At 45.9% G+C, this 16939-nt stretch overlaps 2 protein-coding genes across 2 annotated transcripts in view; both read left to right on the plus strand.

The window, feature by feature from the left end:
- Window positions 1–6618: 6618 nt before the first annotated feature.
- On the plus strand, window positions 6619–16020 carry RHBDD2 (rhomboid domain containing 2). The gene is made up of 4 exons (XM_080680947.1): window positions 6619–6865; window positions 9124–9531; window positions 12439–12589; window positions 14892–16020. Exons 1-4 carry the CDS (start codon window positions 6688–6690, stop codon window positions 15244–15246), a joined length of 1092 nt encoding a protein of 363 aa, XP_080537073.1. The 5' UTR covers window positions 6619–6687; the 3' UTR covers window positions 15247–16020.
- Window positions 6763–16939, plus strand: part of POR (cytochrome p450 oxidoreductase) — a 118379-nt gene continuing 108202 nt past the window's right edge. The window contains exon 1 of the mRNA XM_080680945.1: window positions 6763–6865. The gene's annotated coding sequence lies outside the window, so the exon portion shown is untranslated. The remainder of the gene's footprint in view (window positions 6866–16939) is intronic.

Below are 16939 nucleotides of genomic sequence, written 5' to 3' on the forward strand. Positions count from 1 at the left end.
TAAAAAACCCACGAATTACCACTTCACACTCATTACCGTGGTTGGCAAACTGCGGCTCGCGAGCCACATGCGGCTCTTTGGCCCCTTGAGTGTGACTCTTCCACAAAATACCATGGCCTGGGCGTCTATTTTGAAGAAGTGGCATTAGAAGAAGTTTAAAAAATTTGGCTCTCAAAAGAAATTTCAATCGTTGTACTGTTGATATTTGGCTCTGTTGACTAATGAGTTTGCCGACCACTGCATTAGGATGTCTACTATGAAAAAAAAAATAATGTGTTGATAAGGATACAGAGAAATTGGAATTGTGCATTGTTGGTGAGAATGTAAAATGGTACAGCTGCTCAAAATATTAAAAATAGAAATATTATATGATCCAGCAATTTCACTTCTGGATATATACCCAAAAGAATTGAAAACTAAGTCTTAAAGGGGTATTTGTACCCCTATGTTCTCAGCAGCATTAAGCACAATAGCTAAGGAGTAGAAGCAACCCAAGCATCCATTGACAGATGAATGGATAAACAAAATGTAATATAACCATACAATGAAAAATTACACAGCCTTCAAAAGGAAGGACATTTTGACACATGCTACAACATAGATGAGCCTTGAGGACATTATGCTACGTGGAATAAGCCAGTCACAAAAAGACAAATGTTGCATGATTCTTCTTATATGAGATGCCTAGTCAAAATCTCTATGGACAGAAAGTAGAATGGCAGTTTCCAGGGGCTGGGGGAGTATGGAATTGGAAGTTATTGTTTAATGGGCACAGAGTTCCAGTTTTACAAGATGAAAAGTTATAGAGATGGGTGGTGGCACTAGTTGCACAAAATTAATGTACTTAATAGCACTTAACTGCACACTTAAAATGGTTAAAATGGTAAATGTTATATGTATTTTACTATAATAAAAAGGACTGGGGAAAAAACAACTTTATAATCTTTCGGTTCTGGGGTCAGAAGTCCAGAATGGGCTAAAATCTAGGTGTCAGCAGACCTGTTCCTTCTGGAGCTCTAGGGCAGGGGTGGGAGCATCCAGCCCTTGGGCCGTATAAGGCCCACAAAATTATTTGGCCTGGCCCTGCAAAGGCATTAGGGGAGAGTTAATTGTTTGACCAAATATAGCAGGCTAGAGAAACCAAGATGGCGGCATAGGTAAGCACCTAAACTGCTGCCTCGCACAACAATTTCAAAACTACAACTAAAAGACAGAACGGACACTATCCAGAACCACAGGAAAGCTGGCTGAGTGGAAATTCTACAACTAGAAGGAAAGAGAAAAGCTCACAGAGAATTGGAGGTACGGCAAAGGGTCTTTGTGCGCGCAGAGAGGAAGGGCGGTTGAGAGCCTGGCTGACTTTCTCTGGCGGAAGGGGGAAGGAAGCCCCCGACCGCACTGAACCCCAGTCCCGGGCGAAACCCCATGGACCCAGGCTCATACAGGGGGAGTCTGGACTGTCAGGTAGAGAGAAAGGCACCCAGAGACTCGGAGACCCGGGGGAGACCCGGGAGAGCCCCAGCAGGCAGGGTTCCGGAGGTGCGCGCGCCAGTGTGCACAAAGGCTGCGGAGGTTGCCACAGGCTTTCCCTAGCAGAAGGGAGTCCGAAGCTCCTGACTGCACTGAGCCCCAGTTCTGACTGCACTGAACCCCAGTTCCAGGCGAGCCCCTGGGGACCCACACTCTTGTTGGGGGAATCTGGACTCTCGGGCGGAGACTCGGGAGCGTTGGCAGGTACCCGCATGCCAGTGCGCACAAAGGCTGCGGAGGTTGCCACAGGCTTTCCCTAGTGGAAGGGAGTCAGAAGCCAGGGAAGGCAGAGGTCTGCAGGCGCGCACGCGCACAAGGGCAAGGCTGACTGGAAGCCAAGACTGTCTGCTCCGCCCTGAGACTCCACCCCATCCAAGCTGAGCACAGAGGCTATTGCAATTTGGCAAGTCTAATCCTATAAGGCTGTCTCCAACACCGAACTTCTCCCAGCGTAGACACAGCTGATCCTTACAGCCAACTGTCCTGCAGGTCAATTCCTCCCAGTGATACCAACAACAATCAAGACTTAATTACAACAAGGCTGTACACACAGTCCACAAAGGGGTACACCAAGAGTGTCCACCTCAGGTTAACTGGGGAGGCCGACCCACTGGGCCATATAGGAAACCTAGCACACAAATCTACCCTACCAACTCAGGGAAGCAGTGAAAATGCGGCGTCAAAGAATCAGATCACAAACGAAAGAAATGGAGGAAAACAAACGACTGGATATAGAATTCAAAACCACGGTTATAAGGCTTTTCAAGAATATCCTAGAAAAGGCCGATAAATATAACGAGACCCTCGAAGATATGAAAAAGGACCAACTAGAAATTAAACATACACTGACTGAAATAAAAAATATTATACAGAGACCCAACAACAGACTGAAGGAACACAAGAATCAAGTCAAAGAATTGAAATACAAAGAAGCAAAAAACACTCAACCGAAAAAGCAAAAAGCAAAAAAAAAAAATCCAAAAAGTTGAAGATAATGTAAGAAGACTCTGGGACAACTTCAAGCGTACCAACATCAGAATTATGGGGGTGCCAGAAGAAGAGAGAGAGCAAGATACTGAAAACCTATTGGAAGAAATAATGACAGAAAACTTCCCCCACCTGGTGAAAGAAATAGACTTACAAGTCCAGGAAGCACACAGAACCCCAAACAAAAGGAATCCAAAGAGGACCACACCAAGACACATCATAATTAAAATGCCAAGAGCAAAAGACAAAGAGAGAATATTAAAAGCAGCAAGAGAAAAACAGTTAGTTACCTACAAGGGAGTACCCATACGATTGTCAGCTGATTTCTCAACAGAAATTATGCAGGCCAGAAGGGAGTGGCAAGAAATATTCAAAGTGATGAATAGCAAGAACCTACAACCAAGATTACTCTACCCAGCAAAGCTATCATTCAGAATTGAAGGTCAGATAAAGAGCTTCACAGATAAGAAAAAGCTAAAGGAGTTCATCACCACCAAACCAGTATTATATGAAATGCTGAAAGGTATTCTTAAAGAAGAGGAAGAAGAAAAAAGTAAAGATAAAAATTATGAACAACAAATACATATTTATCAACAAGTGAACCTAAAAATCAAGTGAATTAAAAACCTGAGGAACAGAATAATCTGGTGAGTATAATAGAATCAGGGACATAGAAAGGGAGTGGACTGGTAATTCTCAGGGGGAAAGGGGTATGGGGGGGCTCAGGAAGAGACTGGAAAAAAATCATACACCCATGGATGAGGACAGCGGGGGGGAGGTAAGGGCAGAAGGTGGGGTGGGAACCAGGTGGAGGGGAGCTATGGGGAGAAAGAGGAGAAACAATTGTAATAATCTGAATAAAGATTTATTTTAAAAATATAAAAAAAAAACAACAAATATAGCAGGCTAATTTTTAAGTTGATAATTTTGTATGGCCAACAAATGTTAGAAATATCCAAACGGCCCTTAGCAGAAAAAAGGTTCCCCACTCCTGCTAGGGGATTCCTTGCCTTTTCCAGCTTCTCATGGTTGCCTCATTCTTTGGCTCATGGCCCCTGCCTCCATTTTCAAAGCACATAGCTCCAATAGCTCCAACCTCTGCTTCTATCATATCACCTTCTTTCCCTCTGACCCTCCTGTCTCCTTAAATGGACACTCAGGATTCCATTGGGCCCACTCAAATAATCTAGGATAATCTTCCCATTTCAAGATTTCTAATTTAATCACATCTGCAAAGTCCCTTTTTGCTACACAGAGGTTCTGGGGATTAGGACATGGACATCTTTGGCGGGGGGGGGGGGTCATTATTTCGTCTCCCACAGGGCGTGTAGAGTGGTAGAAGATGAGCTGAAGAAGGTTAGCAAGGAATTGGACATTTGGGGTGTCCTATTAATTCTAAATTGTAACAAGAGTACCTTCTAATTTACTTTTTTAAAATAAGCATTCTTTTTAAAAAATATATTTTATTGGTTCTAGAGAGGGAGAGAAATATCAATGATGACAGAGAATAATTAATAGGCTGCCTCCTGCATGCCCCACACTAGGGATCAAGCTCACAAGGCAGGCATGTGCCCTGACCAGGAATCTAACCATGACTTCCTGGCTCATAGGTCGACACTCAACCACTGAGCCACGCCAACCAGGCTCTAATTTACTTTTTAATAAACTACCCAGGCTGCTGGGTGAGGAATAGGTTGCAGGTAGAGATGACAGCATTTGCTGACAGATTTGAGCTAGAAATGTCCACATTGGTGTGCGTGCTCCCTGAGAAGTCACCTGTACCCCAGCCTCAAAGTCTGGTATGTGGAGAACCAGGCACTCTCCACACAGGAGGAGGAAGCCCAGCAGAACTATAAACAGAGGTGTCTCTGGGTAGCTCATTTGAGGCTGGAAGTCTCTTTGTGGACCAAGGGCAAAGCAGATAGGATAAAAATGATCTCACAGTCCCATGGTGCCCCATCCCCATGCCCTCCTGCTGAAGGAGGCTCTGTTTTTTCATTCCAGTTCTCCACCCCCATGAGTTTAAGGAAGGTCTTGGGTTTTCTGGAGGCGTAACTGGAAAAAAATGAGGAGAGGAAGGCAGAATCGGAGAGACACACAAAATTAGAGACAGGAGACCTCTGGGTGCTCCCTGCATTCGACTTCACAGCCTTTGGCTGTAGGATATGTGCAGTCATCACAACTCATTCTGCCAAACCAAATGAGATTATCTTCAACCCTCTGGAAAGTGTATCAACCCTCCATATGCATTTGTGTTTGTTTATAGAGTCTTAGAACTGAAGATCCAAAAAGACTTTTAAAGGCATCTAGTTCCACCTTCAACCCGATGCTCTTCAACATTCTCATCAAGTCACCAGATGGCCTCTGCTTGCACATACCCGGAAGCCCACTATGGATCAAAGCAGCTCATTCCATGGATGGACAACCCAAACTGTCAGAAAGTTCTTTCTTAAGCGTGTGTCCCATTGTGCCATTTCCACCATTCTGCCTCAGTGCTCCACTCCAGAGAAACACAGAATCAATCTACTCCCTCTTCTCTAGGAAAGCCCATTCTGAAAGGAAAGTCTCTTTGTTCCCTCTTCCTTCCCCCCGCTCCCAATCCTGGTCACTGTTTGTTGGACAAGCTATAGTTTTTCCACATCTTTTTTCAGAATGTGGGTCTAGTAGACCCAGAGCTCCTGGAATGGCCTGACTGGCACAGAGGAGATGGGACCACCACCCCCTTACTCTTTCCAAGGCTCAGACTTCAGTTCCAGCAGCCTCAGTTCCCGCCTACTATTTTTAGCTGCTCCACCACAATCCTGATTTATATCTTGCATCCTGTTGAGTAAAACCTTAATTTTCATGCCCACTGCTGTGTCATGAGCAGCATTAGTTTACATGTACACAGTATTCATTTAAATATGCCCCACTGCTTTATATTTATGTCTGGAAAATTATGCTTATATTTTAGTACTAAACACAAAAGAATCTCTGGTTCTCTTCCTGATGTTCAAGGGAACACAGACACCGCTAAAGTTACAGAGAAGGGGCAGAGTAGGGCCTGAGAATGGATCTGCATATCCAGCACAGACTGGGAAGCATTTATTTTTCAGTAGTCTGTGTGGCCTCAAGTCAAATTTACAGACAGAGGCAGGACATTAGAGGGAAATATAGGGAAAAGGGCAGAAAATTCGAGCCTAGCAAGCCCAATTCAAATCCCAGTACTACCATTTCCCACTTGGGACCTTGGGCAAGTTGCCTCAACTTCTAGAGCATCTGTAATCAGGGAAACAATATTCCAGTGTTCTACCTTAAACAGCTGTTCTCTGGCAAAAGCGCATTTCTAACTTCAAATGCTGAAATCTTGATTATTAAGGTGGTATATTACATTCCTAACACTTCAGTGCCTTCATATAATCCCTCTTTAGTTTCACGTTCCTGCCTCTCCAACCCAGCCACGGAAGGCTGCCCCAGCTGTACATTTGGCCAAATCCAGGTCATGGCATAGGTGTCCCGATCCCCAACTGTTCCTTAGCAGTGGGAGGACCTGAGTTCTAATTCCGTCATTGCCATTTAACTGAATGACCCAGGGACCTCCCCAGACCTCAGTGTGTGTGTGTGTGTGTGTGTGTGTGTGTGTGTGTGTGTGTGTGAGTGTGTGTGTGAGTGTGTGTGTGTGTGTGTGTGTGTGTGTGTGTGTGATTAGGTACCTAGAGCGGAGATGAAATTCAAACCCCAGACCTCAGTGTGTGTGTGTGTGTGTGTGTGTGTGTGTGAGTGTGTGTGTGTGTGTGTGTGTGTGTGTGTGTGTGATTAGGTACCTAGAGCGGAGATGAAATTCAAACCCCAGACCTCAGTGTGTGTGTGTGTGTGTGTGTGTGTGTGTGTGTGTGTGTGTGTGTGTGTGTGTGATTAGGTACCTAGAGCGGAGATGAAATTCAAATCACAGTCCGGAGCCGGCGGGGCCACAAGCCCGCGGAGGTAGAGGGTGCAGGCAGGACTCCCCGCTGCCTATGCGCGAAGGAGGCTGGTCCCCGCAACCGGATTGGGCAGCTCGAAGCGAGCGGGGCCTGGGGGAGGCGGAGCTTCCGGCCGCCTGCCCCGCTGTTGCCAGGGGAGATAGCCACTGGCAGGCGGAAGGAGCCGGCGAATTGGTGGCGCCCAGCAGGCGCGGGAGCCGTGGTGGCTATGGCGGCCTCGGAACCCGGACGTCGAAGCTGGTGCTTGCGTCCAGAGGTGCCGTCCGCCACCTTCTTCACGGCGCTGCTCTCGCTCCTGGTGTCCGGGCCCCGCCTGTTTCTGCTGCAGCCGCCCCTGCCGCCCTCCGGCCTCTCTCTGCGATCCGATTGCCTGCGCAACTGGCAAGGTGAGCAGGGCGGGCTCGAGCGCCTGGTGTCAGCCTTTTTCCTCCGACCTCGCCAGGCCCTGGGCTTTGGCCTCCCAGCACCCGCGCCATCAGACCTTACCTCCAGCTACTCCGTCCGCATCATCATCTTCTCTACCCGGAGGACCAGCCCCACATTCCACGTCTTTGTCTCTCCAGAGCCCCCGTTCGTCATCATTGTAATCTTTCCCTACTCTAATTTGTTCCCTTCCCTGTCTCCACTGGACTGATGAAGGCCCCCACAATTCATTCGCTAGGAAACAGGTTTCATTCACCCATGCGCACGTTCCGGGAAGGATTTTCCCTCTCCCCCTCCCTTGTCATATACACACTCAGGTCTGCTTTAGGGCCTAACTCCCTCCCACTGGAATGTCTTTTCCCTCTCGTCTTCATCAAGACATTACAACTTTATCTGTGGCTACCTCTGTATAAGCGAACTGGCCTCTTGAGGTTTAGAATTTCTTCTGCTTCTTCGTTTGTATTTTAATCCTGACTCAGAGTCCCAGCTCATGGGGAGAGGGGCTAGATTTCTTTAGGGGAGAGAAATTTGCAGAGCAATTAAGTATAAACATTTGCTCTTAAAATTCCATTCTTTTCTGAGGAGGAAGTGGGAAATTTATATGACTTGCTGTTTTGCAAAGCATTTCACATTATTTAATCCTCTTCATGATCCCTTTATGTAGGCTTTATTATTGCCCGTTAGAAGAGACTGAGGCTTAATGCAGATAAACAGAACTGTAAGTCAGTTGAGACAACCCAGATTTTTCTTTTCATCGTGTGATGTTTTGGAACTGGAGCTTTGGGGTATATAATCCCCAAATCATATAGAGTTGCTTCTAGAATCTTCACATTATACTTGAAATTTTAGTTGTGGAAGTATTTGATAAACAATGATGTACGCTTCAGATAATGAAGCCTAACAGAGATGGCCTGACTGAGGATCACAGCCTGCCTCCCTGTTCAAATCTAAAACTCCCCCACTGGGATACAGAGAGGTCATAGACAGATGCAAAATGTCAGCCTAAACTGAGCTCCTCTTTTTCTTTAATTTACAGCTTCCCTGAGTGTGGGGTTCATGGGCATATGAGTATTAGACACATAAAAGACCTCTGAAGGCCTCAAGTATAATCTGTTACTTCACAATGAGGAAATAAGCCAAGAGGCCAGGTGACTTGACTAAGTTCAGCCTTCCCTTACATGATAGAACCAAGATTCCACTCCAAGTCTTTAGGCTCCAAGGCCAGTGTTACTGCCACTTCACCAGTCCCCCTTCTTCAGTTTAATGTTTTGGCCTACAAGGACAAAAGTACATGAGACATGCCTGCTTTTAGAAAAGTTAAATACTTTGCTGTCTTATTGCACATAAAGTGTCACTCTACCTGTAGGATTGGGTAAGCACTTTTAAGGAAGACTTCAGAGTTTTACACCTATATTGTTAGTGATAATTTTATGTAGACTAGAGGCCCAGTGCACGAAATTCATGCGTGGGCAGGGGGAGGGGGGTAGGTCCCTCAGCCCGGCCTGCAATGATGCCAGCGTCCCACGCCCTGGCCGGCCTCTGGCCATAGGCCCACCCGCCCTCCCTCCGCGGACCGGGGCACGTGGGACCCTGGGGCTCGTGATCGGGGCAACGCCGCCAGCATCCAGCACCCCGACTGCTATGGGCGCTGCCATATTTGTGACGGAGTGATGGTTAATTTGCATATTACCCTTTTACTAGATAGGATTATAGTGATCTTTATAGGTGCAAAATAATTCATGGTCCCTTTTTTCTTCCTCTGAACAGCCACTATGGAAGGAGAGGTCAGGATTACAGCCGAGGAGACTGGCATACAGAGTGTTAAGGGACACCCACTCAATCCACCCTGAAGCTGTTACAATTAATTAACCCTCAAACTGCCTGGTGAGATAGGTCAGTATTAAAACCTAAAAAGGGGGCATAAAGCAAATTACAAATTCAAAGACCATCTCGTGCTACAAAGTATTTTTTTTCCACATGGAAATCAGGCACTGATAAGACTCTAGGTGTGGGAAAGAACAGAGATTTAGACATTCATGCCTCTATTTTTGGGTTCTGATCATTGTTGTTTCCCATTGCTTATCTTGGCTCCTGGCTGATTTTCACTGGTTCTCAGTGCTGTATTTTAGGAGCTACTCCCCCTTTTCTAGGTGGGTTGTAACCTGTCTTTCCCACCTTGGAGCAACCCATTGTCAGGCCTCTAACCCAACTTCCTCTACAGTTTACAGGCTGGTGACCTACATCTTTGTCTATGAGAATCCAGTTTCCCTGCTCTGTGGTACTATCATCATCTGGCGCTTTGCTGGCAATTTTGAGAGAACCGTGGGCACCGTCCGCCACTGTTTCTTCACCGTGATCTTCGCCCTCATCTCCGCTATCATCTACTTGTCATTTGAGGCCGTGTCATCGCTGTTGAAGTTGGGGGAGGTGGAGGATGCCAGAGGTTTCACCCCAGTGGCTTTTGCCATGCTGGGAGTCAATGTTGTCCGCTCCCGGATGAGAAGGGCCCTGGTATTCGGCATGGTTCTACCCTCAATACTGGTGCCATGGCTCCTGCTGTGTGCTTCCTGGCTCATTCCTCAGACCTCTTTTCTCAGTAATGTCTGTGGACTTGGAGTTGGGCTAGCATGTATCCTTCCTAGAAGGGAATAATAGAACATTGACATCCCAAAGAGTAAACCAAATTCGAGAGTCTAGAGGGGTCATGTAGGTAGAGCCATGGGATCAGATATAGGTAATCTGGGTTATAGCTTTCAGCTTTGAAAACCACATGGCCTTGGGTAGATCTCTCGCTTCCCTCTTCTAGGCTATAATCTCCTCTGGAAAATATCAATATAGCTCTCTCTTCATTCCCGCTTAGTGTTTCCAGTTAGTAAAATATTCTGATTTAGCCCTGGCCGGTGTTGCTCAGTGGTTGGAATATTGGCCCATGCACCAAAGGGTCTCGGGTTCGAGTCCGGTCAAGGGCATGTACCTAAGTTGCAGGTTCAGTCCTGCTCTGGTCGTGGCCAAGTGCAGGAGGCAGCTAATCGATGGGTCTCTCTCACATTGATGTTTCTCTCTTCTTTTCTCTTTCTCTCCTTCCCTTCCACTCTCTCTAAAAAATCAATTGAAAAAATATCCTTGGATGAGGATTAACAACAAAAATTTCTGATTTGATTTTTTTCCCTTGTAAACTAAGTGTAAATTTACATTTGACTAATTATGTTAAGAGTTTTCATTAGAAGAATCTGAAATATCCATGAGCTGGAGATGTTCCATGAAAGGAATAGGAAACAGATTTGTTTGTTTGAATTTTGTTTTGTTTAGTCTTTTTCTCATAAGACACACACGCACACATCCATGCATGTGCATGCGCACAACAAAAGCCACCCACTTTTTTTAATGATAGGCTTTTAGCATATGGGTTGTTAAAAACTTAGAACAAGTTTTACATCCCTTATATAAATAGTGTGGCAATTGGGGGGATCTAAAATATTTATTTATTTTATTATTATTTTAAAATATGTTTTTATTGATTTAGAGAGAGAGAGGAAGGGAGAGGGAAAGAGAAAGAAACATCAATGTGAGAGAAACATCCATCAGCCACCTCCTGCATGTCCCCTTCTAGGAATCTAATCCGTAACCCGGGCATGTACCCTACCAGAAATTGAACCTGTAACCTTGGGACGATACTCAGCCAACTGAGCCACACTGGCCAGGGCGGGTTACTCTTTTAAACATTAGAATTGGTAGTTTTGGAGTTAGATAGGTACATTCCTAAAATCACTTTTAATTTGTGATTCAATTATCTATTGGGATAGGTAGTATATAAATACACATTGATAACATAGCTATTATTTTTATTTTATTGATTTAAACCTTTTTCCTAATATGAAAATTGAAACCTAAATATTCCCCTATATGCACTATTTTAGCTGCATTCTACAAATTTTGATATGTTGTGTCATCGTTCAGTTAAAAGTATTTTCTGATTTTCCTTGGGATTTCTTTTTTGACCCAGGATTTATTTATAAGTGAGTTGCTTAATTTCTAAATGGTGATTTTCCAGATTTCTTTTTGATATTGATTCTTAATTTCATGAGGTTAGAGACTATCCTTAGTAATTTTACAGCTCTTTTTTTTAAAATATTTTTTTATTGATTTTTTACAGAGAGGAAGGGAGAGGGAGAGAGAGTTAGAAACATTGATGAGAAACATCAATCAGCTGCCTCCTGCACACCCCCCACTGGGGATGTGCCCGCAACCAAGGTACATGCCCTTGACCGGAATCAAACCTGGGACCCTTGAGTCTGCAGGTCGACGCTCTATCCACTGAGCCAAACCGGTTAGGGCTTTCACAGCTCTTTTAACTTCAGTTCTGGCCCAGCAGTTGGTACATCTTGGTGAATGTTCTATGTGCATGTGAAAAGAAGGTGCATTCTGCAGTTGGTGGGTATAAAGTTTAATATATGCCAGTTAGGTCAAGGCACAGCAAAAGGAGAAGGCAGAGCCTTCTCACTTGTTCTCTCAATTACTGAGAGAACTATAGAAATCAAACTAAAATTGTGGATTTATTTTTTCCTTTCAGTTCTCATTAGTTTTTGCTTCAAATATTTTGAAACTTTATAGTTGGATGCATACACATTTAGGATTGTTATGTCATCTTAATGAGTTCCCTTTTATTATTATGAAATAGACCCCTTTATTCTATGTTAATATTCTTTGCCCTAAAGTCTTCGTTATCTGATACTAATCATTATTCCAACTTTCTACTTTCTTAAAATTGGGATTTGCATGGTATATGTTTTTTCATCCTTATATATGTATTTTAAAATATATTTTATTGATTTTTACAGAGAGGAAGGGAGAGGGATAGAGAGTTAGAAACATTGATGAGAGAGAAACATCGATCAGCTGCCTCCTGCACACCCCCTACTGGGGATGTGCCTGTAACCAAGGTACATGCCCTTAACCAGAATCGAACCTGGGACCTTTCAGTACGCAGGCCGACGCTCTTATCCACTGAGCCAAACCAGTTAGGGCTCATCCTTATATTTTTAATGTCTTTATATTCAAAGCTTGTTTCCTGTGGGTAGCATATAGTTGCTTCTCCAATCCTTGCTTTTATTTTTAAATATATTTTTATTGATTTTAGAGAGGAAGAGAGAGATAGAAACATCAATGTGAAAGCAAAACATTGATTGGCTGCCTCCTGCACAATTCCCACTGGGGATTGAGCCCGCAACCTGGGCATGTGCCTTGACTGGGAATCGAACCTGCAATCCCTCCGTTCCTGGGATGATGCCCAACAAACTGACCCACACCGGCCAGGGCTCTGCCCTCTCCTTTTGCTGGGCCTTGTTCCCTCTGAGGTATAGGGGATGGAAACTTAAATTTTGTTTTCCCCTGAGCTTGAAAAACCAATCAGAGTTTATGGTGGAAAAAGCACTAATGCCCCTGTATATTAAATGTGGGAACCTGTATTCTTCTCTGAGGAGTGTTCAGCACTCCTCTCTTTAGCTGTCTCCAATTTTACTTAATATGCCAACCTCAGATGGCCTCACATACTGCTATTCCTTCGACCTCTCAGAGAAAATAGCATTGAAGCTTGACCAGAAGTTCCCTTTCAGCCTTATGAGGAGGATTTCGATATTCAAATACATCTCAGGTTCTTCAGCCGAAAGAAGGGCAGCCCAGAACCGGAAGTAAGTTACAGAACTCTTAAATCTTATTAAAGCAATTCCAGGGCTTGTAGATAGTGTGACTAGTTCAGTGTCACGGGGAAAAAAGAAATAGTATGTGAGTAGCTCTGGGCCCAGAAAATCTATGCACAGATGTCTTCTGAGCACTCTAGATTCTGGCCAACTGCATCTGAAGTAGGGAGTGAGCAGGAATGGAAGGGGGAAGGCATTAGAAGCACTTGTGAGTGACTGTGACAGCCAGCTTGAGGGAGTGGTCCTATACAGTGTTATTACCAGCCCTCAGCTCTGACAAGCACTCTGCAGGTTGGATTGGGCTCTAGCATGGCATACTGGTAAGAAGCACAGACAGACCACACAGCTGACTTGGTGGCTTAGTAGGTAGCACACCCCAAGACATGAGAGATCAGGTTTTCTTGGCCACCCAGCAAGAGAAGGTGAAGTTTACTATTTCTAGTCCAGGCTCATTAACTCTCAATGAACAGTGTAAGCAAACTGTCAGAGCTCTTGTAGCCTCATTGCTTCCTTTTAGAGAGGAGGCCTGAAGAGGACAAGAGTCTTTCTCCTTGTAACACAGGCAGGAGAGCTCAGTCTAGAGCAAGGGTCCCCTGCTTCCAGGCTTTCCTTACTCCCTTTCCACTGCCACACTGTCGGCCTCTTGTCCTCCTCTGGTTCCTGTCCATGCTCAGATGACACTGTTCCTCCAAAAGTAAGGGCTCACTGTGAAGTCAGGATGCCAGTGGCCCCTTTTTGCATTCAGCCATCTGTGAGGTAAATTTTGCCCTCTGTGACTGCCTGGATATGGGGTTTGGGATAAATTGGAGGCTGCTCTTATTTTAGGAGGTGGACATTCTCAGCCTTCACAGGCTTAAAGCCTTTTGACCATTTTTCAAAAGCACATATTTGGGGGAGGTGGATAATTGCAAAATAAAAGATGCACATTCACCGACTTTGCTCCAGACAAGTAATTCCTGAGGTCTAACTGTGTGGGAGACTGTTTAAATACAGAATGAGGTGAATTGTGGCTTTTGGACTTTTAATTGTTCTCATGGAGTCTAGAGAGGACTTAAGGGTCCTCGAATGCAATTTCCCACTCTGTGAAAGAGTCCCCTCTGAAACAGCTGGCTGTGGTCAAGGTCACCCAGTCTTAACTCACACCCCTAGTGGCTGGGAGCTCACTCGAAGGCAGCCCCTGATGAGAAAGTTCTTCATGTTGAATTGCAGTCACCTCTCTATAACTGTGACTCACTGATGCCAGTTGTGATTCTGCTTCACCGTGACATTGAGATCTGGGTGGGGGACATGGTAACTTTTTCAGTTCCTCCCATGTTTGGTCCCTCATTATCCTGGCCTGCTATAGGTACCCAGAACAGGACACAGTGTCAGATGGTCTGACAAGGCACACGGGCAATATTACAACACGTGTTTGGGCAGTTGACATGGCTGTCTAGACAGCTTTGCCTCCCTGGAGGCTCTTGTCGAACTTCTGGTAGGCCAAAACCTCTACATTTTAAAATGTCCTGGAAGTGCTATTAAGTATCTGGTGTCAGTACTTACCTGTACATTTGATTTGTAAGGTCAGGTTTTAATTACAATGTACACAGGTTTAGTCCAATCACCTAGCAGACATCAATGGTATTGGCATTCATTCTCCATATTTGGAACTTTGACAAAAGTTCAGAGGGTAAAACTTAGGCTGTGCCTCCATTCACAGGCTCAGCCACATGTGTCTGTTTTGGGGTCTTGAGCCTCAGCACAGATAGCTCCCCACACCTGTCACTTTGGTTTCAGCCAGCCAGGACTTTGAGCTGTGAGTGAGTGTTTGTTTCTGAAATCGCAGGTAGAAAATCTCACAGCAGACAAGGCCAGGGCCCAAGCCCTTTGTTACCCCATTAGAGCCTTCCTACCCTCCTTCCCACAGGAATGGATCCTTTCTCTTTGGGTAGAATTGCTGAGCCAGCCGCTGATTACTGTGATCTGGTCCCCATCTCCACCCAGTTTGCAAGCTGCTGCGAGTAGGTTACACTCGGGTGGTCTCACTCATGAGCCCAATATCCCTTCCTCCTGCTGGCTTGCTGCAGGACCATGAGTGGGACCTTCCCTCTCTGGGCATCTGTTTTCTGTTTGGTTGAGTTTAATCTTTCTCCCTGGTTAGTACTTAGAGTCCGTTAGAGCAGTGTCCAAAGCACATTGTAATATGAAGTAGCACAGTGACCCCAAGCTTTTCTCATGTGGAATGACAGCTGAGGGTGCTGTGTGCCTTGGCATTTCTAGCTGAATGACCATTTTTTCTCTTGTTCAATTCCAGGCTGAACCCTGTACCCGGCTCCTACCCCACACAAAGCAGCTACCCTCACCTGTCCCCGAGCCCCCTTGTTGCTCAGATGCAGCATGCCAGTGGCCAGAAACTGGCTTCCTGGCCAGCCTGTGCTCCTGGGCACATACCCAGCCTGCCTCCCTACCAGCCTGCCTCCGGCCTGTGTTATGTGCAGAACCATTTTGGCACAGCCCCTAACTCCTGTGTCTACCCAGGTTCCGTAGCAATCTCCTTAGGGGTCCAGCCCCTCATCCCCCTCAACTGCCCTGCCACTGAATATTCCAGGGCCCTGCCCACTCCAGAGACTACAGACTCCAAGGAATGCTCAAGGATCCTGATTGCTTGATGGGAAATTTCTAGGGAAATTATCTTACATCTGACCTTCTGAAGAAGATCCTCTCTGAGCTAAGGTTTTCTTGACAAAAAATTATTTATTAAACACCTCTGTGCCAGGCTCTGTGTTGAGTACTTTGCTATATGTCCTTATTTCATTTTTTTTCTTTTTCTTTTTTTATATATTTTTATTGATTTCAGAGAGGAAGGGAGACAGAGAGAGAGATAGAAACATCAATGATGAGAGAGAATCATTGATTGGCTGCCTCCTGCACACCCCCTACGGGGATTGAGCCCACAACCCAGGCATGTGCCCTTGACTGGAATTGAACCTGGGACCCTTCAGTCTGCAGGCCGATACTCTATTCACTGAGCCAAACCAGCTAGGGCTTTATTTCATTTTCATGACAACTTTGTGAAGTATAGTTTATTGTCCCCATTTTGTAGCTGCAGAAGCAAGACTGATTACATGACGACGCCTAGCTCTGTAGTGGCACAGCTGGGCTTCTTGGTTGTCAGTAGCCACCAGTGGTTAGTTCCAGCTCTGCATTTCCTTCCTGTCACTGTGTATAGTACTCTTGACTGTATAGTGTCTGTGTCTGCCCTTTGGGACCTCCCAGCTGGTGTGCTCGGCAGTCCCCAGGCATGTGTAGTGTTTTTCCCCTGCAGTGACTGCTCACTCCCCAACCCTTAAGACTTCTGCTGCCCCAGAAGTGGTGAGAAGGACCAATGTGAACTGCAGCAGCATGCTGGTGTTGATTACCTTTGTATAAAGAAACAGCCTCTAACCTGGTTTGTGGTCTCTGTGGTCTGGCTGGGGAATATGGAGAGCAGGATTTGGGCAGGGGTGTTGTAGGGTGTGATGGTGAAGTGGAGAGGTCTAGCAGGGGTCAAATCAGGCAAATGGCCACCTCCACCCAATGGGGATTTGATATGGGAAATGAGCTGCAAAGGTGCTGGGAGAACTAAAAGGGCAGACAGGAAGGTTTGGCAACCTTGAGATTGGCAACGGCAGGAAGCCACTACTCTTAGGGAGGAGAGGGTGTTACCAGAGCCAGAAGTGGGATCACCACAAGGACTCCCTGGCAAGACCTTATACTAAGGAGTGGGTGATACGGGCACTGGCACTGATGGCATCTGAAGCAAGAGCCCTCACTTCTCCACCTGTCCTCTAGCATCAGGGTCTCCCATGGGCCAAGTTAACCAGGAACCTTTTGGCAAGTGAGCCCAGGAAATGTAATTTTGGGTGGAGGGGGCTCCTTTGATGCAGAACAGGACAGGTTGTGAGCCTGAGGGAGCGCATGGCTTCTATAAGCCATCAGCCGGAGCTCCTTGCAGCGGGTTCACATTGAGAACGCATGCCAAGTTGCAGGTGTTTTCATGGATATCCTAACATGACATCTGTTAATTCCAGGCGCCAGATGTCCTACTCTGGGCCGGCTCTTTGATACATTCTGGGTATTAGAGGCAATAAGACATCTACAAATCCACCCAGCCCAGATGAGGGCAGACAGTGACAGGCACCTACTCTAGACAAGGGGGTGGGGGATGAAGCACAGAGGATGACTCCCCAGGGGGATTGTGAAGTAGGGTTGCTAGCCAAGAAGTTGGGTGCCCAGACTACAGCTGGGACTTGTCTGCAGTCACAGAGCAGGTCTGGCAGGGCCTGGCCTGGGGCCTCTGTCTCCAACCACATCTGGCACATT

Source organism: Plecotus auritus, assembly GCF_963455305.1.
Source record: "Plecotus auritus genome assembly, chromosome: 7".
NCBI lineage: Eukaryota > Metazoa > Chordata > Mammalia > Chiroptera > Vespertilionidae > Plecotus > Plecotus auritus.

Coding starts and splice junctions, on each gene's coding strand:
- RHBDD2 (XM_080680947.1), top strand. CDS start 6,688: ATGGCGGCCTCGGAACCCGGACGTCGAAGCTGGTGCTTGCGTCCAGAG. Junction 9,532..12,438: donor ACTTGGAGTTGGGCTAGCAT/GTATCCTTCCTA, acceptor TGCCAACCTCAG/ATGGCCTCACATACTGCTAT. Junction 12,590..14,891: donor AGGGCAGCCCAGAACCGGAA/GTAAGTTACAGA, acceptor GTTCAATTCCAG/GCTGAACCCTGTACCCGGCT.